This window comes from Zonotrichia leucophrys, chromosome 1 (assembly GCF_028769735.1).
Source record: "Zonotrichia leucophrys gambelii isolate GWCS_2022_RI chromosome 1, RI_Zleu_2.0, whole genome shotgun sequence".
Lineage (NCBI taxonomy): Eukaryota > Metazoa > Chordata > Aves > Passeriformes > Passerellidae > Zonotrichia > Zonotrichia leucophrys.
This window is the reverse complement of record NC_088169.1, coordinates 17,501,348-17,526,164: the sequence shown is the minus strand read 5'-3', so window position 1 is coordinate 17,526,164 and position 24,817 is coordinate 17,501,348. Positions and strand designations below refer to the sequence as shown.

The 24,817-nt window shown below is 39.6% G+C and overlaps 1 protein-coding gene across 1 annotated transcript; it reads left to right on the top strand.

Annotated features, from left to right (window-relative positions):
- The first annotated feature begins 38 nt into the window (after positions 1–38).
- TXLNG (taxilin gamma) lies at positions 39–24,327 on the top strand. The gene is given in 11 exon segments (XM_064707973.1): positions 39–104; positions 106–336; positions 8,852–9,164; positions 9,872–9,963; positions 13,132–13,302; positions 14,066–14,260; positions 15,651–15,770; positions 16,759–16,833; positions 19,351–19,443; positions 19,971–20,066; positions 21,067–24,327. Coding segments are annotated over 11 exon segments (1,773 nt in total). The 3' UTR covers positions 21,388–24,327.
- Positions 24,328–24,817: the final 490 nt, after the last annotated feature.

Sequence of the window (24,817 nt, the reverse complement as noted above, 5' to 3'; positions counted from 1 at the left end):
TCGGGGTTCCCCAGGGAAGGGACCGGCCGCCACGGGCCATGCCGCGTCCCCGCGCCTCGACGGACGGACTACAACTCCCGGCACGCCCCGCGGCAGGGAGGGCGCGAAGCCCCCCACGTGAGCCGTGGAGCTGCACGGCGATTGGCTGCGTCCGGCAGGGAGGCGGGCCCCCGGGGAGCACTTCCGGTGCCCCTCGCTCGGCACTTGTTTGGATGCTGCCGTCACATCATGGCGACGCGCGGGGGCGGCGGCGCGGCGGGACCGACCCAGCGGAGCTCGAGCCTCAGCGGCGGCGGAGACCAAGCAGCGGCGGCGGCCCCGAGCGGCAGCCCCGAGGTGAGGCGGCGGCGGCCCGGTCGGGCCCGGCGGGAGGGAGCTCCACCTTCCCCGCCCCGCCGGCTCGCGTTCCCCGCCTGCCCCGTCCCCACGCGGCCGCCCGGCCCGGGCGCACGGGGCAGGGGCGGGCAGTGCCCGCGCCGCCTCCGCCGCTCCGCGGAGCCGGAATCTCGGGCTGCCCCCGAGGCCGGACGCGCCGAGGCACAGGCGGCCGTGAGCTCCCGGCGTGGCCCCCGGGGAGCCGCGCTCGCCCTGCGGGGTCGGGAGCGGCCCCTCGGCGCTGCCCGGGCGGCGCGGGGCGGTCCCTGCCGAGCGCGGGCCGCCGGGGGCGGCAGCACGTGGCGGGCCCGGTGCGCGGGGGGCGGGAGCTGCGGGCCGGGGGCAGGAAGGGATGCAGGATGCCCCCCCAGCCTCCCGGGGTCCCGCCGCTGCCCCCCGGACCCTCTGGGCTCGGCCGGGGTGTGCGGCGGGAGCGCACGGCGGCTCTGCCCGCGGGGGTGGCGGCAGCGTTCTCTTAACCTCCGAAATAGTAAAAAAAACCCTATAAGGCCATTTTATTTCTTTTTTCGTTTTCTGCCGAAACCACACTGAGAGCAGGGCTGTTCCCGGTGATGTTACAATAATTTCTGGTTGCAGATCCGTGTAGGGAAGAGCTTAAAATACCTGTGCCTGGTCACCCAACGGCAAAGACTTAAAATATGCTGTAATTCAGCTGCTGTGTGTAATATCGGCTCGGTGTTTAATGTGACAGAGCTGCCTTGCTAATCTCGTGTGCTGCTGGAGTATCTCATCCTTTGCTCTTACATAAATTCAAGTGGCTTTTTAGTGGTAACTTTTTTCCGTGGTACAAAGGATAGCATCTCAGAAATAGTGACTTCTTAGTGGTGGTTTATTTTTGCTGTTAAAAAGGTCTAGGAAGCGATGGAGCTAGTTTTCTTCACTGAAAAGCACCGTCCTCTGCAGTGTGGTTTTTTCAGTTCTTTACTAAGAAGTAACTTGTAAGTAACTTCGGTGTCTATTATGAAAGCAGATGATGATGATGTTAAAAAAAATCCCTGTGATCCATATTTTTTCAAATACAGTGGAAAGGAATGTAATTATTTTAAAGAGGTGAAATATGGCAGGCAATGTTAAGCAAATTCTACATTCTCTTGTAGATTTCCCTCCCCCTGCCTTGATATTATTTTTAGGTTCCTTGTGACCTGTTTGCATTGGGAATTCAGAACCTGTCTACCCTGCTTTTTCCAGAATCATACTGTGGGTGACTACAAAACTATTAACTTTATAGTAAAGAGGAAGTGAAGCCTCATTGGTGGAAGTGATTCACACTATATTAAATGTTTTCTTAATTAGCACCTGTCTCAGATGTTTATATTATAAAAGGTCTTGTTAGATGTGCAGCACTTTGTCCTGTGGGTAAATGCCCTGAAAGCTTCCATGTAAGCTTTGAGTTCCTGCAGTGAATTTTTTTGCTAGAGTTATAGGAGGTGTTTGTCATGAATTTTTTAGGTTGTTTTAAGAATCTCTGGCAAAAGTAGATTTTATATAAAAGCAAAAGCATGACAGAGTTGCTTGGCAAGGTTCACTCTGCTACTTACTCTGTGGTTTAAGTATGCAGTGAAAAAAATTCAATAAAATCAGTTGATCTAAAACTAAAACCAGCCAAAATGATCATCATGGATGCCAGGGATGGGAAAAAGGTAAGGATAGGAAAGGGTAAGGATGAAAAGAAATAAGGGGACCCTCCTATTGAGTCACACGGTTCAGAGTGAATTCCCACCTGCCAAATTTAGCCCCAGGCCTGGCTGATAGTTTAGGCACAAAAGCACTTGAACTTAACAGCAATTAATCGATGCCTCCAGTTAACCAATTTAATAAAATATTCTGTAGAATTTACTATCAGTACAACATTAAGTCCCAGACCTCACTCACTCACAAATGTGAAGCACTTAAGGATCTCAGAGAGCAGCATTCACAGTACGTTTTCTATAGCAAATATATTTACAAATATATATTCACACTGCACAGACACAGACTTGAAGAGTGTGTAGCAGGTGTCTGTCTGTGAAAAATTCCCCTCAGATCTGGGGAACTCACGGTTGGTGCCTTTCTGTGTTCTCAAGGGACAAAGAGCTGAGCCTTGAGGAGTGCTATCAGCCCAGGCTCCATCACCAGCAGTTGGCAGTGCTCCTCCAAGAATGGCAAACACGGGAGTTGCTGGGTCTGAGAGCTGCCCCCCAGGGGGAAATGCTCCAGGGGAGCTCGAGGGATCTCACTAAGACCACTGTTTGTAGGGTCTCAAGAGAGAGGGCTTCAGTTGTAAGAATTTTTCATCCTGGTTCAAATTCGGATTGGTAATTTCCCTTGAAAGCCCCGTAACAAAAATGTTGTTCCACTTGTGTTGTTATTCATGTAAAACAAAAATGGTTTTCAAGGATGTTTGCTGAAAGCCATGAGCTTGTTAGACATCACTATTTCCTGGGAGCAGACAGTGTTTCTGATAAGCTCCAGATGAGCTTTTCCTGGGTGCTGTTTGTCACGGCCAAGGCCTTGGGGTGGTACTGTGGCCTGGGGTGGGGGTTTTAGTGCCTTCAGCTAAGTGAGGAAAGAGATGGTTGGGTTTTTTCCTGTTTGTGTTTGAGGTAAATTTAAAAGCTTTTCTTAAAAACAGGCATGTCATCTGTGTCATGAGGTCACTGAAAGAGCAAAAAAACCCAGTGTGGTTAAGGGTAAGAGGAAGAAGGGAGGGCTAGAAGCAGGGATCATGTGAGAATGTTTCTGAACCAATATTGAAGACCGGGTCTTGAATTATAAGGCCAGGAAACTTAATGGTGGAATTCTGCTAACAAAGAGTCTGTCTTGACTTTTCTGAAGGTAAAATACAAATTTAGGAAGTAGGTGTTTCTTAATAGTCGTCCTGCTGTGTTGGGACTTCTAACCTTGCAGTGCTTTGAAACTAGTGATGAGCAATGCTGCTGGCTCCTCTGTCCAGTGTTTTGAAAGTCGATGAATGAGTGCCCAGAACATAGTTTTTAGTGTAATGACAGAATGTGATGAAGTGTTTGTTTGAAATGACTTTCAGATCTCACAGCTGAGATCCTTATTCAGTGGGGAAGCCACCTCTGAGGCCATTAGGTTTGAGAAAGGTATAATTAGAACTGTGTGATCATTCAGATCAGTGAGCACAGTATAGAGAAGTATTGCATAGAGAAATAACCTCAATAAACTAGTCTTGTGGTCAGAAGCATCTGAATAATTGTGTCTAGACCAGTGGATGAAGATGCACCTGCTATAAAATTCAAACTCAAATTTTGTGATGTCCTAAAATGGTGGTTTTCATGCAGAAGTTGTAAATAAAATTATTCTTTATTTAACATAACTGTTGAAAAATCGATTTGAGGATAAGTGTATCACATAAATGTTTTCAAAATAAGCTTCTCTGTGTTAGCAGGAAAAAGTAAATTGCTGGGATGCAGGAAGCTTAATATTTGTTATGAACATACACATTTGTGATAAATATAACTTACCTTTTTTGCTGCTTTTTTTTTTTTTTTTTTTTTTTTACTGCAGTCAGGATAAGGGGTATAAGGCTTTTATGACCAGTTGGATGTGAAGCAAGTTTGGAAATGTAGTCAGCTGAACAGTGTTATTCAGATTATCTCTTTTGGAGTCTGATGTTGAGGAATTGATTATATATTTATTTACATAGGTTGTCATCACAGTTGTGAAAATGTGTTTTATGTACGTGTGCTTGTTCCAAAGCTTCCTGGGTATTTCCTGAAGTATTAGCTATTCCACAGACTAAGGGTGGAAGAGTCTTTTCACAGCACAGTCCAACTGCTACTATGGGGTATGTAGGAGTTGTTTTGATAGATTAATGCTAGTGCGTATGTTTCTTAGGATAATTAGCTAACATTCAGGATAAAATTGATTATGATGCAGTTACTAATCGGGGGGTTTTTTATTAAAAGGTACAGAGAAGTATTTTCAGGTGGTTTAGGGAAAGATTGTGTATGTGTATGCACAGGAATATGGAATGCAGGTAAGCATGGTACTGACAGTATAGCACAGTATATTTAGGCATAATGTGTAGCATAGTGTGCTGTAGACTTGTGTAGGTGTAGAACAAAAAAAATAAGTGGGTTTGTGATACGTTTTGGCATGGTGGTAGGACAAGTTCTGTAGGACAAGTGTCTGTTCTGTCCTTATGTGCAGTGCATGTTCCTGAAGCTGAGCTGTTTGAAGAAAAGCTGGCTTAGGCTCTTGTGATCATAGTAATTTTCATATATGGGGTATGTGTCTTGTCTGCTGATCTTTTAGGTATGAAATAAGGTAGAGTTTTCTTGATGTGCATCTTTTTTGATCAAGGTTGAAGGAGCAGAGCAGAAGACTGACTGAAAACTGGGGTGAGCAGGAGCAGCGTTGCCAGTAATTTTCCTACAGTCATCTTCAGGTGGTTTGTCCTGTAACTCTTAAGCAGCTTGAAGATGACATGGTTATTCAGAAATGTCAGCATCCTGTAATAGCTGGTTTCACAGCTAGGTAGGTTGCACATATCGTAGAGTTTTGATAAGTTTGTGATCTTACGAATTTGCACGTTACCTGTGCAACATAGTCTTTTTGCCTCTGTAAATCTTTCTAGACATATAATAGTCTGGGTTGTCGGATCAGGAGCCACCTGTGGTTGAGGATGGCTGGAAGCTGAGAGGGGATGGTAGCAGTTAGAAAAGGTAATGGTGATTTCAGTAGAAGGTCTTTGCTGGGGTAGTTTTGTTTTGGTTTTATTCAGTCAGTACTGAATCAGCACTATTATACAATGTGCTGTGGGAAGTGCTCTGTTCTGGATGGAATGTTCAACTGAGAAGTTCACTAGTCTGATGAGCACACATTTGAAAAGATGAGAGGTAAGAGTTAGGGTTGTTCTCACCATTGCCTCAGTAAGGAGGGAACAAGTTCAGTGATTAATACGGGTTAGTACTTCACATTCTCAAAGTGTTGTTTCTTGTTCCTATACTCCAGCTTGAAGCTTGATACAGACCAAATCTGAAACTACCTGCAGTTAAAGTGTTTTAAGAATAGCATTGGGTGTAAGAGGGGTGTTGAGACTTCTGGCTAATGGTGTTAATATCTAAAGTTACAGCTAATGTAGAAAATTCTTTGTTAGTCATAATCAGGAAATCATCTAGATATTTGTTTGTGGCCCCTGTCAGGCAATAGCAGACTTGTGTTTTTTAAAATGAAAACACTTTTGTAATTTAGGTTAAATAAGTTAGAATTTTAGTATGTTGTGCCACTACTCAGATTTGCTAAAACTTATGGGCTACAACTTGACAGATAGATTGAGTTTTAACTTAAAAGGAAGGGGTTTTTGTGTGGGTTTTTTTTTTTTTTGTCTGTGTATGCTGTCAGATTGTTCTAGCTGCTGGTAGAACCATTTTTTGGTACAGTATTCTAGTTTGTGGTCAACAATTTGTAATTGTACTTAAGAAAACTGGATATTTTTACAAAGCCTGTCTGCTGCTACACTGAGCTTTGGTTTTGCCGGGAGCTTATTTGCTTGTCAGTAATTTGGATTTTTTCCATGTTCATGTTTGGAAAACCAAAAGAAGGTTGACAAGTTCTGTATATTTTCACCATCTTTATAATTTTCAAATGTGTTGGAGACGTACAGGACTTGTATGCAAACATTTTTCTTCATTTGAGTATTCTGTTAGGTTATTTCTGCCTTTTCTGTTAGACTTTAGAGAGTGAGTCTGAAATTCTAAAAGTCCTTGTGGCTTTTTTTGACAAAGAATAGAGAATACTCAGAGTTTAGAAATTATTATTGTCAGTAAAAAATCGAACTGACACCTAATTTGACTTCAACAAAAAGCTCTGCTGAATTAATGAGGTGATGGTGTTCACTTCCTGAAAGTTCCAGATGCTTTAGAATATGCATGTGAATTGCCAGCTCTGAATTGACATTTAGGTTACTATGATGGTTTGCTCAGAAAGAGATGGGCATTTCATGACTTACTGGTCACATGTATGCCCCTGCTAGCAGTTGTTCTTTTTTTCACTGGAAACAACAGAAGGTTCTCCGATAAAAACCTGTGAGATTTTTTCAGTTGACTAGGTTTGAAGCAGTCACAAACTCACACAAATGTGGTCCTTCAGTAGCCAGAGTTAAGTGTGTACCTGTGGTGAGAATAAGGTATTGTGTGTTTAGTTCTTGTGCTCTGACTGCAGTTACATTGGCTTTTATTTTTTAGAGGCTCTCGTGCTTTGGCTTCTTTCCAATCATCCTGCTTCCCCTTCTGTTGGCAGGATTGCCTATTGCTGTGCAGTGAACTGGGCTGAGGAGCTGATTTGGCTGTAAACTCTGTTAGAACAAGTTGCACAAACGTTAGTGCTAGGCCAGAGGAGCTTGGGCATTGCTGCTCTTCAGTATGTGACTGCAGCCAGGCAGGCTTTCTCACCTTCTGCTGGAGTTGCTGGCAATTTTCTGCTCTGCTTTCAAAGAAAACCCTCCCAAGTCTCTTTATGGATATCAAAGTCTGGAAATGCTTCATGCTTTTGGGTGCCAAACCCAAAACTTTGAGTTTAAAGCAAACTTTCTGTATGTTTTGCAAGACTACTTGGGTACAAGTGTCTGAATCAGAAGTTCATGTTCTATGCAAATAAAAACCCTGCAAGTTTCAGCTGTTCTCTTGGTACTGCAGGTACTCTTAGTATCATGTTGTGTTAGAAGAATCTGACCTTTCTTGTCTTGTCAGCTTAATGTGACACAGTGTCTTCAGCTTCTGTGTAAAACCTGGCTTTTACACAACATCTGTGCCATGGCTTCAGCCATTGGTACACACAGAGAGGTGAAGAGAGCTGTGAGCTGTGTTGTTTTCACATTCTTGTGTTTTCACATTTCTTGTTCTTTCATGTTTATTTGACTGACCCTAGAGGAGTAAGGCTTTCCTGGAAGACCTACAGTTTAGGACAAGCCAAGGGGAAAAAAAATTGGCATTTTACAGATGACTTTTTAGAGGTGTAAAATGTTGTAATTGGTTATTTGTTCCAGCAGTTCAATTACTGCATGACCTTTGTAGGCATTTATCAGTAAGTTGTCTGCCATGGTTAGAGAATCAAACTGCAGTGCATTTATGTTTGTCCATAAAGCATGTGCATCGTTTCCACGCTTGTAAAGTGAATCTTCCTTGGAAAGTCAAAAGTCTGTAGAGATTATTTGCAGTTAAAAAGCTTACTGTCCTTTGAGAAAGACACTGTGTGAAGTCCATCTCCTCAAGAATGAATGTACCTTGAGATAAGGTCTGAAGAAAGTGACTGGCTTTAAGAATAGAGAACAACAAAGCTTTATGCCTGAATATTAAAAAAAAAAAAAGATGTATTTGTTTAATGATTTTTAAATAACCTTTTCAAGCATGCTGAACAAATTTGGAGTTGAAATACATCTCACAATATATTATGAGTGTTGGCTGCATTCCTTTGATGTTGGCTGATTCCTTTTGAAGGGGAAAACAGTCCTGTGCAGAATATAAAACCCAGTGCAAACCCCTGGCTTTAAGAATTAACACATTTTTATTAAGAAAATGCAAGGTAATCTGATATTAATTTGTGCTTTAACAGCATAACTGTGTATAAACAACCTCTGTTTTTACAATTCCTTGGGATTTTAAGGAAATTTACGTTCAGTCCACTGAAAATAAATCAACATGAATTTTACTTTGGCAGTGAGTTCAGCTCTGCTTATTGTGCTTTTAACTGTCCATGTACGTTGTATATTGGGATTGCAAATGGACAGAAAAAAAACCATGCAACTTTCAAGTATTGTCTTAAGTCCCAGCCCCTGCCGTGTAACCAAATGAACAAAACAAAAGCACACCCAACCAAACATCCTTACAATTCTCATCAGCCTGAAATGTTTCTAGAAATTGACAATGTTGTTCAGGTGATTGAGAGAGAAGTCTGGAAGGGCTTAACAAACTACACAGTATTATATAGAGAACTGCTCTAAAATATGAGTGTCACAGCAGTGTTATAAAACAACTGGTGATGGTTAACCTTTTGGTTAAGTGATTAAACATTTAGCATTTTAGGAAATCTAAAGAGAGAAAGTTCTGTTTAATTGAGCAGAAAGAATATATTCTTAAAAATCATAGGCAGTAGAAGTCCAAGCCTAAAGTCAGTTAGTATTCATCTTTTTGGATAATTTCATTGATGTGAATTTCATTTAATTGAATTTTACAACTTCAGAAATGCTCCTGGTCCTGTTTCTCGTTCTTGTTGTAACAACCAGTCTTCTCCAGTTAAGAGCTGACAGTTGCATTTGGCATTGTGATTGAAGTAGTTCAAGCTCTTTCTCTGTGCCATTAAAACAATTTATTTTTGTATTCATTAGACTTCTTATGAGGATTTCTGTTTTGCATTTTACCCTTATTTGTCTATGGAAAAGAAGGGGGGAAGTTGTCATTTTAAACACATTTGCTTAACTGTTCACATCCATTTCCCTCTTTCCATTCTGAAGGTGGTTGGTGGTGCCATGGAAGAAGCTGGATCTGGAGAGATGGGAATGAATAACCAGGATCAGCTGGTGAAGAGCAGGTGCCCTGAGCTGTCTGATACAGCCTTGCAGTATCCGCAGCCCAATTGCTGCAGCCTGGAGAGCACTGGCAGCTTGGAAGAGGCTGAGTACATCCCAAAGAGCAGAAAGCACCCGGGGCCCACGGGCTGCTCCCAGGAGTGCCGCGAGGAGACTCCTGGCAGAGAAGAAGCCCGAACTGACCCACCTGATGGGCAGCAAGATCCAGAGAGCGAAAAACACAAAGAGAAAACCTTGGGTGTGTTCTCTTTGGCGTTCTGATTTTTAATATAGTATTTTTAGAAAATATTTATAAAATATTTATAGTATTTCTGTAAAATAGCTATGGATTTGCTCCTTGTCTCAAATTTACTCTGTAGCCAAAAACTTGTCACCCGTAACAGGATATTTTGAGAAACTGTGTGTGCACTTCTTCTTGGGAAAGACAGTTCTTAATGCATATGTAAGACTCCTTCAGCTGGCAGTGCTATTTTTACATGAACTTTAATAATAATGTGGTAATTGCTAATCAACTTTTTTAACTTTCTGGTTTAAATCTGGGATGGCAGTGTTCAGTGCTGCCAAACACAGCTGATAATTACATTCTTAATAAGCATTTAGAATTTATCTGCCAATACTTAACCTTCTAGATTGCATTTTTTCAGATTATTTATTATCTGTGCAATTCTAAAACAAAAATATTTTTGTGTTATATATTAAAATAATTTTTGCTCTCCTAGTTGTTGAATAGCAAGGCAAATAGGGCAAGATGAATTTCTTCTTGCTGATGACATCTTGTGATGACTTCCCATTTGTCATCTGTTAGGATTATGCAGCTGTCAAACCAGGGAACAACTTAAATCAGGCTAATTTCTCATGGATCTATATTTTACTTCTAAGGACAGGCTGCTTTTCTGGTATGTGGTTTTTCTTCCTCAGTAACATTGTCTATCATCCATTTCATAGGAAAAGAAGTGTTATTATTAATGCAAGCCTTGAACACGCTTTCTACTCCAGAAGAAAAGCTGGCAGCTTTGTGCAAGAAATATGCTGATCTGGTAAGTAATTCGTAAAGATAACAGAAGTTATTAATGTGTTAATAGTAACTATGGAATGCAAGAACAACTAATGAAGGACAGTTAATGATTTTGAGTATTTTACAGTGTTGGTAAAAAAGACACTCAGGCTGACTGAGTATTGCTTCAGCCAGACTTTCTTGTAGTCATTTCACTTCTACATGACTGCCCAAATCCAAAGAAAAAACAGGTTTTGATAACTTGGTGTTGAAGCATAATACTAGGATTAACAGAAAAGTTGAGTTCTTTTGGGAGTAATTGATAATGCTTTTGTGCTAGTGTTTTATCATTTTAGGATGAAGGGAAAGAACATACTATCACACAGAGATTTGAGAGGGAGGGAGAATGTTCAGTTATATTTAACTGTTTAGTGATTTTTGGAAAATGTAAGATGTTGGAAAGATCTAGGTTTAATTTAATTTTGCTTTCTGATGATGTGAAGGAACAGAAAGAAAGGGTTGCATTTCTTCAGTAACAAACCAAAAAGAAGCAGTTCATAAAGTGCATTCCCACCTCAAGCTGGTAATTCTCTAAAACAATTGATCACAAAATTGTGGGGTTCATAAGTTTACTTTTCATAATTTTTCTAGAGGTAACAACGCTTGACTCATTTTTCGTTAGACAGGGACAGACAGGAATGGAAAGACTGGAAATCTTGTGTCTCTATGTTTTCCCACCGTATTTGTAGTTATAAAATGAATGCCAACTAAAGAGATTACAAAAGACTAAGTTTTCTCTCTGTAGCTGTCAGATATTTCTGAAAATTACATAATGGCTGCACAACATGGCATTACTCTTCTGTAAGAATTTTTTTTCCTATGAGATTTATAGTGTCTCCAAAACTCTGAGGATGATCTAGCAGGTGGTCTTTTTACTCACAGAGGCATATTGATTACTTCAGAAGAGACTTAGATTAGTTCTGTTATGGAAATCCTGAGTCCTCCATGGAGGTCTGTTACATTTTTGCTTTGTTTTCCTTGCTCTCTCTCACATGCTCTTGGTTCATGTGAATGCATTTCCTTTAAAGCCAACAGCGTCTCTAAGAAGTCACTTTTATTTAAATGAGAAACAAAAATAGTTCTGAATTGTAACTCAAGGATGGGGAACCCACCTAAAAATGAGCTTTGATATTGTGAGAGAAGAATGCAGTAGGTTAGTTGTTCCTTATGAGCAATTGTTTGTGCATGTGATGCCTTTTCTATTTAAGCAAACAGCTCATGTGTCACCTCACAGTGATGGTGAGGGCCGGCATGAGGAGCTAGGCCAGTATGAATCCCTCAGTTCTGAAGAAAGAAAAGAGCCTGCCCTGTTTCAGTTTGAGTTTTATTATTACTGGAAAGATCTCAAAACTAGGGAGCAGCTGGACCAAGTAAATTGTAATCTCCTTCAAGAGGCTTGGTAGTCAGATGAGATGTGTCCTCTTTAAGGTTTTTGCCCTCCCAGGAGCAGATCAGGAGACTGTAGGCAGAGTAAGCATTCCCAGTTGCCATCCAAGAAAACCACCTGCTTTCCTCACTATGCTCAGAATGACTGAGGAGCTGGGTGAGGGCTTGTCTGGGTGTAAGAGTAGCTCTGTTTCAGCTGAATGAGTTTGAGGGATGCCTCTGTTCCACTTAGAATGTTTAGGTTGGATCTGATTGTGTTCCTTTTAAGATGCATTCTTTTCTTCATGATAGTGATGGAGAACCACTGGCATAGGTATCAGCTTTAATGCCAGCAGAGGTTTGAACTGTTTATGACAGTGCACCTACAATGCTTTTTTTCTTTTTTTAAAGATTCATCATCTTTAAAGCTCACTGTCAGGTTTTTCAGTGGTGTCTCATGAAAAGGACTGTACAATGAAGGTAGGAATGCCTCTCTCCTGGCAAAAGATCTTCCACAATTTTTTTTCCATAATTTGGAATCTATCAGGAGATCAGCCTGTGATGCAGGAAGGTTTGCATCCTTGGTGATGCATCTCACACTGGCACACTTTTACAGGTCTGAAGTTTCATAGGTGTGTAGACAGCACAACCACTTGAAGTAGTGTTTTCTGGCCATGCAGGAAAAGGGCTTTTTGTATTTAGATATTAAAATACGCCCTTAACATTCCATTTCCCTAAACTCCATTAAATACACATTTAATTTACTGTTGTCATGGAGGTCCTTAACTTTACTCTTTCTTTTGTGCTTCAGCAGTATTTTGAGCTCTTTTAGAAAACCGGATTGTATTACTCTTCTGTCATGTGATGTTCCTCATTGCCAACCCTCTTTTCCTATGGTGTCCCAAGGCTGAGGCACTGTCTAATAAGGAGCAATGTAACACTTAACATTGTAGCCTTCTTTGCAAAGAAACAGCCCCTAAATAATATGGTTTCTCAGGGAGGCCAAAAATCAGATATAATGGAATATCTCTCTGAGATATTAATGCAAGAAAATTCTCTTCACTGGATATTCATAGAATAGATTTTTAAATATGTATAGAGTTTACCTGTGTAAACAGCCTAAAGGAAATAGGAAAAAAAATTGCTTCAAAGGGTTGAGACTGCAGATCTCTACATATGGACTATATAGTTGTAATAGTTACTGACTTGATTTGTCAGGGCTGCTAGTTTTGTCTGTTCTTTTCTGAAATACTGCAGAATTCTACAAACTTGCATCAATTACTGCTTCCCTCGGTAGGAGCTCCTGCTGACAAGGAACTCTACACAGTTCTGTGGTTTTCTTTTTGATAGCAAAAACAAGACCCGTTGGATAAACAGTTGTGTGTACTTTCAAGATAAGAGTGGGAAAAGTTGTGACTTGTTGAAAAGCTAGTCTCAGTTGGCTTTTAATTGTATCTGCTACATCTTCCTTTCAGAGGGCTGTTCTTAATCCTGCAGATAAAAGCAGGCTGATAGCTCATAGTCAACAAGAGGTACATGCCGCCTGTTCCTCAAAGGCAGATGTTAATTGGCAAATGGAATTTGTAAATTTTCATTTTCTGTCCTTATATATTGGAATTGTCTGGATGGATGATGGCAGTTTCTCTTTAAGATCAACTTGGGATTTTAATGAAATTTTATTTCCTTGCTTTCATCCAAAATGTTCAAAAGTTTCTTCAGTGTCCTCATCTAGATGCATAAAGATGTTTCACCTATGTTTATTAACAAATTTACTCTCTAACTATAGTTGGAGGAGAGCCGAAATGTTCAAAAGCAAATGAAGATCCTGCAGAAGAAGCAAGCACAAGTTGTGAAGGAGAAGGTCCACTTGCAGAGTGAGCATAGCAAGGCCATTTTGGCACGTAGCAAACTGGAATCTCTCTGTCGGGAGCTTCAGCGTCATAACAAAACTTTGAAGGTTAGTTTATTTATATAAATTGTATATTTATATAATGCTGGTGATGGAAATCTTACAGATCACTGCTTAAAATCAGGACTGCTGCTTTTTTTCCTTGTCAATTTGTCTGTTACCTGTATGTGTAGATGAGTGGCATGTAGTGTAAGCATAGCTGATTTTAAGGTAAGGAATACAGGATAGTTAACTTGCTGATGTTCCTTTCTCCTCCAAACCAATTCTTATTACTTGCAGTATTTGATCTTGTCATATTTGTTGCTGGGAGCAGTGCTGATAACTGCTGGGAAAAAATTGCACAAGTAAAATAATAGCAGCATGAATTGGCAGAGTAACCAAAAAGCTTAATTCTGTCAGAATATAATCGATGGGAGTGAAATGGAAGAGAGCCAAGATAAGAATCTGTGATTGCTGTAGAAAATTGCATTATAGTATCAGTGCTGGTTGTTACATCTGTGTGTATAAAGTGGGTAAAGCTGACACTTGCAAAGGTACTTAGCATCTTAATGTACCAGCCTTTGAGTAATGTTGTAGACACAAAAGTCTCTAGAAGTTTTGCAGTTTCTAGATTCTTTTGTCCACACGCTTCACATGGATACTCAGCGTGGCATATTATGATTGTGGCTTATGTTAGTTCTAGCACTCTAGAAATTGAAACTGTACAGAAGTGAATTATTACCATTGTTTCTGATTCAAAAAGTGCATGGTTTGACCTGAACACTTTTAATATTTTATATTTAAATATGTTATTAATATTTATCCATAAAAGGAAGAAAACATGCAACAAGCGCGCGAAGAAGAAGAAAGACGGAAAGAAGCAACTGCACACTTCCAGATCACCCTGAATGAAATTCAGGCTCAACTGGAACAGCATGATATACACAATGCCAAGCTCCGTCAGGAAAATATTGAACTGGGGGAAAAACTGAAGAAGCTCATTGAACAGTATGCACTGCGAGAAGAGGTGCTTACAGTACACTTGTAATGGGATTTTATTAGTTCCTTGATTGTAAGGATCAGATAATTGTTTAAAAGGGAGGAAAACCCCTCATGTTTTAAGCCATTTTATATATAGGTTTTGTAATTATTCTTTTTACTTCACTTCCGAGAGAAATTTATTAGATGTTTGGCTCTCTGTCTGCCCTTCCTGACTGGTTTTGATTATCTGAGTTCAAGATGCATTGGAGAAAGTTTTTCACAGTGAAAGTAATCAAATAGAAATACGTTGTCCAGAGATTGTCAAACCTCTGCCTTTAGACATATTCAGAGCTCAGCTGGGCAAGGTGTGAGTAACCTGATCAGGCTTTGAAGTTGACCCTAGTCTGAGTGGATTAAATGGCCTCCAAAGGTTACTTCCAACATAAATATGTATTAATGGTTGAAATTCTTCTGAATTATAATGGAAGGGATATAAGAGTTTTTCTGTCTTATTTCTTCCATTTCGTTAAGGTTGGGGTCTTTGGGGGAAGCTTTGTGTACATAGCTGCTCTTGTTGGCACAGAGCTGAAATAAGCTATCATGCTTTAAGAACATATTTGGCCTGGTGTCATGGAAATGTCTCTACTCTAGGGCTAACTGAGCTGTCTTTAATTGGCACCAGTTTGTGAGCTAGCTGCTCTAAGCTACAGTGATGGAAAACAGCCAATTCTCCTTGTCCAAGAAAGAGCTGAGCTGCATGGAGTTCTAAGCTAAGATTAGTTGGCTGGTTCTTAGTTGGCACAGGAGGTTTGGAGTATAATTTCTCTACTGTTTCTGAAAGATTATTTTTTGGTTTTGTTTTTGATCTGGATCAGTTAGTTAAAAAGCTCTCTGTAAGGTAATTCTCTACCTTTTGTAATTGTGAAATATTTGTATCTACCTTCTATATGTAGAAAAGACAGGAAGTTGCTTTGTGCCACTTTATGGATGGAAGTAAGAATGTAAAATGCAATGATTTGTGGGATTTCATGAGCTAAATTAATTGTTGTTGCAAACTTGGCTCATTTTGAGCTTTTGTAATGATGAAAACTAGAGCTTTTAGAAGTAACACAATAAGGATTAGAGGTAGATAAACCAGCTTTAGAAGCAAGGATGTAGACTGCTTTTTACAGGATTTTTGACATGTCTGGTGTGATGTGACTGATGGCATTGTACCAGCTTAATGAGACAGGCACCTGGTGTCCGTGAAAGACTAAAAAGGGTAATTACAGTTTATGGAGATAAAGAGGGAAAAAAAAAGACAGGTAAAACATGATCTTTCACCACTTTGTCTTTTGCATGAAACTTTTAAACAGTGTGCATCTCCCCAGACAGTACATTGCCTTCATTGACCAGCAGACTATGTTTGGCTATTATGGTTTTCTTTTTCCCTTTAGCATATTGATCAAGTGTTCAAACATAAGGAACTGCAGCAGCAACTTGTGGATGCCAAACTTCAGCAAACTACCCAACTTATTAAAGAAGCAGAGGAAAAACATCAGCGAGAACGGGAGTTTGTAAGTGAACTCTGTTAAGAGAAATAAAATCCATCAAACCAGACTTTTCCTGATTTAAAGCAAATAAAACAAATTGAGAGGACCATCTTTTGAAAGTTAGGGTAGATTTCAACAAGGACATTTGAGATTTAAGTTTTGTATATGATGCTTAGATTATTGATATCCATGCTAACAGCCAAATAATGTTACTTGTTTGCATTTTCTCAGCAAATATGCTAAATTTAATTTAAGTTTCTCTTAGATTGGGGAACATACTGTGAAACCCCAAAGGTACTTTCTGCAGTTAAGAATTATAACCTCTGGTGTTATAAGAGATAACAAATACAGAATAAAGCACTTTTTTTGTGCACTGTTTGCCCCCCAAAATGTGTTGATATTTTATTTGTATGTTGATAATCAGCAATATACTTGCAGTCTTCTGAGAAGTTTTCTTCCTATGAATCTGTAACTGCTAGAAAAAAAAGCCTTGTTTTTTTCTGTATAATCTTAAAATGACCATCTAGTGTTGGGTTCTTCTGGTTTATTGGAACATAATTTCTAAGTCATTAGCTGGTGAAAATCTCCTCAAACATGAACCTACAAAATGGTGTCAAGTTGAAGTAAAATTGGTTTGAACTAGTCTTCAAAGATAATATGGTGACTGAAGAAATGAAGGTGGAAAATAAATTAGGCTACAAATCAGTTACAAATTACATGCAGTTTGTTAATTACCTATTCATAATTTAGCAGTTCAAACTTGCTAGAGAAATAGAAATATTGCATCATGTTGCCAGTTAGAGAAACATTTCAATAAAATTCTGTGCGTGACATCACATGTTTTAAATTGTATATATGAAAATGCAGTGTAGTAATAAAGCCTGTGTGAGAAAATGTGGTTGAATAGCCCTTAGGTGGTGATATTGTTTGTTCATTTTTAATCATAGATTGAATTAAGCCATTTTTGGGAGTACTGTTTTTTCATTATATGGCTTTCTGCATTGTTTTTTAGCTGATAAAAGAAGCTACAGAATCCAGACACAAATGTGAACAGATGAAGCAACAGGAAGCTCAGCTGAAGCAGCAGGTATCTTTTTTTAATGGAGAGATCTTCAGTAGCAGTTCCAAAAAGAAAATACCAAGAGATTTTTGACTGTAGTGAACATCAAGCAACGTCTGAAAAAACTTAATATTCAGATGCTAGTGAAGAGTACTTTTTATTTTTTTTAATAAGTTTTAAATTTAATTTCCAGTAGGTAACTCTTCCGTAGTGAAGCTTGAAACATAAATTGTAAAGAACTGATGTTTTGTACTTGCTGTTTAATACATCTGGGAAGTACTGTTCCTGGAAGGTGCTCAACATTGAATTTCTGGAGTTAGTGCTCCTCTGAATTAATAGTGTTAATACTACAAAGACTGGAATGTAGGAAAGATTAAGAAGAAAAGTTTAGGAAAGTGTGACTTCTCTGAAAATACTGTTCTTTTGTGACTGTAAAGAGTTGTGTGGGGGCTTTTCCTCAGGGAGAGTTTAGAATCTGTTTCTTACTATTTCCATCACCACCTGTTGTGGAGGATTGGAGCAAGCAATGTCCTGTTTATCCCTGTAGTTATTCAGTTTAATAACCTGACTATCTCTGTCCACAGTCCCTGCTGTCTGCAAATTATTTTTCTTGTTGTAATGTAAATGCTGCAGCAAAATCCCCTCTGAGAGAGGAGAAATGCTCTGGTTTTGTGCTTTGGATCACCTTCAGTCATTGACTGCACGTGAGCTCAGCACGAGGCACAAGGAAATGGCAGTTCCAGCCAACACAGAGCAGTGGGAAGCAGTAGCTATTCTCTTCACTGTGTGGCTGTTACTGCTTCATTTGGGGTTTTATGTGAAGTCTCTGTCCTGGTTTCAGCTGGACTAGAGTAAATGTGTCTCTATTCTGTGTTTCAGATTCACTCTAACATTGATAGCACACAGATGTTTTGGCTGTTGCTAAATTGTGATTACTTTAAGTCAGGGGCTATTTTATGTCTCATGCTCTGCTAATGAGGAGGTACACAAAAAAACCCAAAAAACTGGGAGCACATCTGGGACAGGTAACCATGGCCAAAAGTCCAAAGGGATGTTCCAGACCAGAAAACATCATGGAGGCTGATGTGGGCTTGGGAATGGGATCTAGCGTTGGGCAGTAGGTGGTGAGCAGCTGTGGTGTGCATCACTTGTTTTTTGTATTCTATAATTGTCGTCATAATCTACTATTATTGTGTTTTACCTTTTTTCAATTACTAAACTGTTCTTACCTCAAACTACAGTTTTGATTCTCCTCCCCATCCCACTGTGGTAGGTAGTGGGGATGAATGGGCAGCTGTGTGGTGCCCAAGTTGTCTGCTGGATTTAAACCATGACAGTGTCTTTGAAAGCTGTTCCATGCCCTTTTTTCTCACATACTGTACCCAATTCTTTTCTAGCCTTTCCAGGAGTTAGGTTTAAAGTGTGTGTGTGTGTGTAGTTAGATGTAATATACACATCTCCATAGGAATATCCAGATACTTCCAAGTAGGTTATTTACCAGGCTTAGTCTTCTATTATTTTTTTCCAAATTGGTTACCCTTTATTTAAAATCTAACTGCCTCTTTTGTTATTTTTAATAGTTACAATGGGTATAGTTAGTGGTTTCTTGGGGACAACAGATTTTTTTGTAGAATAAGATGAGCTAGAACGTTCAGTGACAATAATGGCAAAGAGTCATAATGTACTGCTGACAAGCTATGCTAATTCCTGTTATGAAATTCCCTTTACTAATAGAGCAAACCACAATATTTCTATGCTCTTAACTGTATTGTCCTGCAACCCCCAGTGTAAGAATTAAGAGAACCTACTACTCTTTACTGAGAGTAAGAAGTTATTCTGAAATGTATTCCTAAAACATTAAATCACACACTGATTAGGAATAATTTTTTTAAAACTGTGTTATTAAACAGATTTTGCAGTTTTTTCTTGGTGATTTACCTTGTGGTGCAGGGCAAGAAAATTTTCTGTAATTGAATGTTAATGCTCTTGACTTTTAAAGGTGTCATTCTCTTCACTGTTCTGTGAATTTCTTTTCAATATTCACTTTCTTTGATTTTTGTTCACTGGGCAGATTACATTGGTTGTGAATGAGTATTTTGATTTCTGAAATCTGTCCTGTTTATTTTGTCCCAGCCTTGGTTATTAGCTTTGGCTGGTTACGGTGGAAAGGTAGGTAATGCCTGAGTTTTAATTCCACCAACCAGGTGCTGAATTTCCTATATTTGTATATGTCCACAGAATTTTTTTTTCCAGTGGGGAAGTAAAAACGAGGTAGTGATGAACTGTGATGTCTTCCAGCACTTTAATAAACACAATATTCTTTTTACTTCAGAATATATTGCTGTTCTACAAACACAGAACTCTACTTCACATGTAATTTGAATAGCAGGTCTGTGTGTTCCTCAAGTGGAAATTGTAGCATAGTTTAAAAAAATATAAGGAAGTTAACGTTTTACCATTTCTAGTTTCATTTTGCCACGTACCTACATATTTTTGTATTTGTATACACTGTTCAGATTAATGTGCCTGCCTTTTTTCCAATAGCTTTCTCTTTACATGGATAAGTTTGAAGAATTCCAGACCACCATGGCAAAAAGTAATGAGCTCTTTACAACTTTCAGGCAAGAAATGGAGAAGGTATTTATAGGATTACCTAGTTTCATAAAAAGTAATATAGAAATGCATGCTGTTAGTGGGTTGTGTTTTAGATTTTATAAGCATTGGCCTTCTGAAAATATAAAGAGTATTTTGACAATTTAATGTGGATCATAAGATAGGGTATAAGAATTATGGAAGGGAAATGTAATGTAATTTTTTTCTGTATTTTAACATACTTAAGTAATACTTAAATTGGAATTTCAGTGTTCTACCGAGTATTGGTTCTCATTCTCTTTGGCTGTGCTTATGTTTTAAAACTTGTTTTCCTGAAGGTTTTTATTACTTGTACTTGAAAGTTGATAGTCTGTTTAATTTTAGACTCAATATTGTTTTCTTTGAATGCAGAATCTGTAGTTGTGGGGTTGATTCTGTGCAGAAACACTTTCCCAAAATAACTTGTTCAAACTGGACTTGGAAAGTAATACAAAGTTGTCTAATTAGTCATGTAAAACCACCTATGTTGCAGCACAAGCCACAAAATTAAATCTTTTATTTATCTTTTGTAGATGACAAAGAAGATTAAGAAACTGGAAAAGGAAACCATTTTGTGGCGTACAAAATGGGAAAACAACAACAAGGCTCTTCTGCAAATGGCTGAAGAGGTAACCATCTTTTAAGCAGCACTGTAGTTCAGCTGGAGCTTGAGCCCTAGGAACTTCCAGCAGTTTTTCAGTTTTAGAGAACTGGAAGTAATACACTGCAGCCTCTTCTTGGACTGTCTGCATTATGTTTCGTGTTATGTGAGTTATTGTCCTCCTCAGGCATGGAAGATGAAAGGCTGCTATGTAAATCTAAGCTGATGGCACAAGAAGAAACTGAGCTTGGTTATTACTTACTGTTTAATTGATGAGATGTATATGAAATCATACAAGCTGAAGGAATTGACTGCATTTCAATATGCTGAGCAAAGTTCAGCCAATGCTGTGATAGAAATCTGTTTGAATGCACAAGACTGACATGAAGGGAGTAAGCCCCCTGCAACAGATTGATTGCTTGCTTTCTTGCATTGTGGCTGCTTTTGAGGTCCCAAAAGGCCATTACTGACTTTCAGGCTGGCAGGAGCTGCACAGTGCAGCTGTGCCTGCTCTGTCCAGGGCCTGGTTCAGGTATGTGAGGTCTGGCCTTGGCAAACAGTGCTTGGTTGAGTAGGATCTGCTCTAGTGCTGTTTATCTTTCCCTCCCTTCTTATAAGGAGCTAGTTAGGAGAGCCCCAAGTGTGGTGCATTCTGGCCTGGATTCTGCAGATGGATTGTGGATTTCTTATTTCTGTGCCCTTCTCCTCCCTACACTTGCCACTATTTGGGTTGTAGTTGACAGTGTTATGGGAGTTCATATCAGGGTCCTGGTTGATGCCCAGCCCTTTCTTGTAGCTAGCATTAAGTGGTTATGTATTTCCCCGTGCTTGTTTTGAAAGGCATCCATTGCCACTCCAGCTCCTGGCTAAGTGAAGTATTCTGAACAAATTGGTTCTAGTTCAGCTGGAATTTGGCCTGCTGGATTAATTAAGACTTAATATTCAGGATTAAATAGTGGTGATTCTTTTAATTAATTTAAGGGGGAAAATGGTTGTATCACAGAGTTTTTATTTCCTTTGTCCTTCAGAAAACAGTAAGAGATAAAGAATACAAAGGCTTTCAAATAAAACTGGAGCGTTTGGAGAAGCTCTGCAGGGCGCTTCAGACGGAAAGGAACGAGCTGAATGAGAAGGTGGAAGTGCTCAAGGAGCAGGTTTCTCTTAGAGAAGCAGATGTGGATCTGGCAGTGCAGGTGTTGCAGTCCTGCACCCTCAATTCCCATGAGGAGCTGGGAACTCCCATTGACACGGAACCAGGAATCCAACCCGATGCGGAATCACGTGCAGGAAGTAGCTCAGAAAAGACTGTCTCAACAAGTCCTGTTCCTGGCACTGAATCTGTAGACTAAAATGAAGTGTAAACACTGTATTAAGAGATATATTTTGTGTATAACTTTCTCTGTTGGTGGTAACTATTTGGTTTTGTGGTGAAAATTTTCTTACTTTTTCTACCATATCTGTATTTTCTTAGAACTACTGGACTTATGTGGTACAGGAAGCTGCATAGCAGCTTTAAATAGCTTAAACTATAAATTTTCCACAACTGTGTTGCACATCTGCCTCATTTTTTAGAAGAAAATATTTTTCCATAAAAGGATGCATGTGCGTTTCCTCCCCACAACACAAATCACTGTCATGGAAGACTGTGTACAGACCTGATATTGTTTGGGGAAAATGGTGACAGCAGGTCACTCTTTTGTTTTAAAGAACAGCACTCTAGTTTTGTTCATTGATTTGCCACTCAATATACTAAAGATTATCAATTTTCCAGTAAATTTATCTACATGAGGATGTCTAATGGCCAGTAAAAAAGTCAACTTTCCCCCTATATATGTTTTCATATATATGAATGAAAAAGCAAAGGTCCAGAATGTAGTTAAAAGTATGTTTAAAGGGTTTTATGTACTTTGTGGTATGAAGAAACAACTTTGAAATACATTAACTTGCAGCTGGTGAAACAGGGTGTACAGCTTTTTGCAGATGTCTCAGGGCTGTGTTGTAAAGGTTAGTTTGGACTATTTGACCTACCTGTGAACATGTTAAATATAAATATGTGGGAAAATGTACAGTGATGCTACCAAGTGGGATTTTGCAGCTGTGGAGCCTATTGCGCAGGTCTTGGTCACATTCTTCCCTCTTAGCTGCAGTGTGTCCACCACATGGTTATCCTGACTAGAGAAGTCCATTCGTGTCTGAGCAAACCTCTGGATTATCTGAAGAGCTGGAAAATGAGACACTTCCTGCTGGATGTGTGGAAGACAGGAGTCTGGCATATAGACTTCCTTTAATAGCCAGGTATGCAATGTATTTAAATGTTAGTTAAGGCTGTATTGGTTATGATTGAACATGAAGATTCAGATATGTCTCCTGAAGAACAACGTGGAATTTCCTGCACGTTCAACCTCAAAGCTGCACCAGTTGGCTGAGTGCCTTCCCAGGCAGGTTATCTGGTAAAGATGGTACTTCACATTCTCACACTAACATACCACAAGCACAGCCCCCTTGTTAACCTTAAACCATAGTGTATTTTCCTAGAAAATTTGATATCCACATTGTGACTTCTTTTCTTGCAAGGAACGAGGACCAACACTCATTTTTTGGCAAGGCAATGTGATCTAACTACATGCTACCCCTAACTTTAGTTCCCATGCATTTACTTTCTAGTTTTGATTGCTGTCATTTTAAGACACATGAACATGTGTAGCCTTTTCTGGTACTTAAAAGTTTTTTGCACTTACTTGGGAGGGGATTTCTCAGTCAAGCACATCTCAATGAGCTTCCTACCCCCATAGCCCTTGGCAGTTCAGTGGCTAAATTACTTGAATGTTCAGGCTGCACTGAGCTCCCAGTCCTTTTCCTGTAGTAATGTATGTTGAAATATCTTAGCTGTCTCAGAGAGAAAGGTTCTGTAGGGCCTAATACATGTGTTTTAGCTCATACCACTAAAAGGAACTGTGCAAAACCTACATTTCTGAAATAGAGCAAATGGGAAGCTGGCCATCCTAGATTGTGTGGGTTTGGTGTTTGTGGTCCAAGCACAATGCAGAAATGAAAAGAAGGTAGCAGTGAGCAGTCAGGTTCGATTCAGAGCTTTGAAATGCTGATCATGCAAACCATATGGCGTAAGAATAACTGGAAAGAAATATTTCAGATTTGCTGTTCAAATTACTTGCTTTATAGAATCAAGCTTGAGAAAACAGGTGTTGTGAGAACTGGTTTTCAGCAAACACTAAGTGTGATGTAATTTTCCTGAGGAAAAGCAAAAAACTTCGTATCTGGTGCATCATACCCTTGGCAAGGTAGGACATGCAGTTTTCAGTTTTTACAATTTGTTATTTGGACATTTGTATTCTGAACAATTCTTTCTGTAGTGCTTGTTTTGCATGGAGGCAAGAGTGAGTTTTTGGACCCTGCTGCAGGAATAAATTCAAGGGCTTTTAGAGACACGACAGATGTATGCAACAGCAATACAAGTATCTTTGACACTGGCTAAATATGTAAGTGAAGCTGAATGCCCCAAGTGAAAGGTTTTTAGAATGGGGATATTTTCTCTATTTTCTACCCTCAACATACCCTTATCATGGCAACTTATCTGGCCAAGGCAAACTGTATTTTGCTTCCTGAAAACAGTCAGCAAAGTTTCATACATTGATTAAAAAGTGTTGTTTTAAAAATACAGACTGATGTTAGGGATAAGCTCAGCACTGTCACTGATCTGCCATATTGCAGGCTATTGCACTGCCAGGCTGCAGCCAAAGGGGCTCCAGTAGGGTTTTTAAGTAAATTTCTATTACTGCCTTTCTCCCACTACTACAAACCATTTAACCTGGATGTGAACTGATGTAGCCTGAGGTGAGTGTGTCTAATTGTCAGAACTGGGGCCTGATGGACAGTTTCACCATGATTAAGCTGCAAAAAGCTGAATTGTATGTGATTCAAGACCCAAGTACGTGTATACACACACACGTAAGTTAGGGCTGTATCTGTATTGTTTTGTCCTTCCTTTCATTACACCTGGTTATGTTACAGTTCAATTCTCAGGTGTTGCAGAAAATCTACCTCTTTGGACTGTAGATGGAAATAACTGTGAAAAAAGTGATGCAGAAATCTAGTTTGTGCTAAACACACTGCTTTATTTTTACAACCCATGTCTGCTTTCATGAGGAAAAGTGATAAATGAACAGGCAGTCTTTGTTTTGCTTTTCAAAAACATTTTGTAGAGATTTTTCACTAATGTGAATCTGAAATTTTATCTACTCAATTCTGTATAGATTAAGTAAATAAGTATGCTTAATATATTGGACTCTGAGTTTTTCTTTAACATCATACTCATGTCTTGTAACTGAATCTGCTGAAACTGTATGTATTTGGAAAGTCAAGAGTGAAAACGAAAAGATGTGACATTTGATTTCAAGCATATTCTTGGAGGAGCTGCCCTGGGAGGGGGCTGCTCTGGGGTCATGGCAGTGACTTGCACATTGCTGGTGCTGTGTGGTGGGAGTAGCCTGGGGCAGGGGGGTGCTGCACTCTGCTCACCTCACCTGGAGTGTCTTAAGGTGAGGGTCACTTGGACCATGAAGGGCAGGAGCTCTGGCTGAACCTGCTCCTGCCTGCTTCAAATTCTGCTCATGCCTTCTCTCTCCAAAACTTTACCCATCGTAGTTCAGTTGGATGCACTGTAAAAAATGTGGGGATTTATGCTAAAAAATAAGGTTTCCTAGTAAGTTCATCAAGTGCTTCACATTCTGTCGTACTCTGTGGGGTCCTTTGTTCCTAATG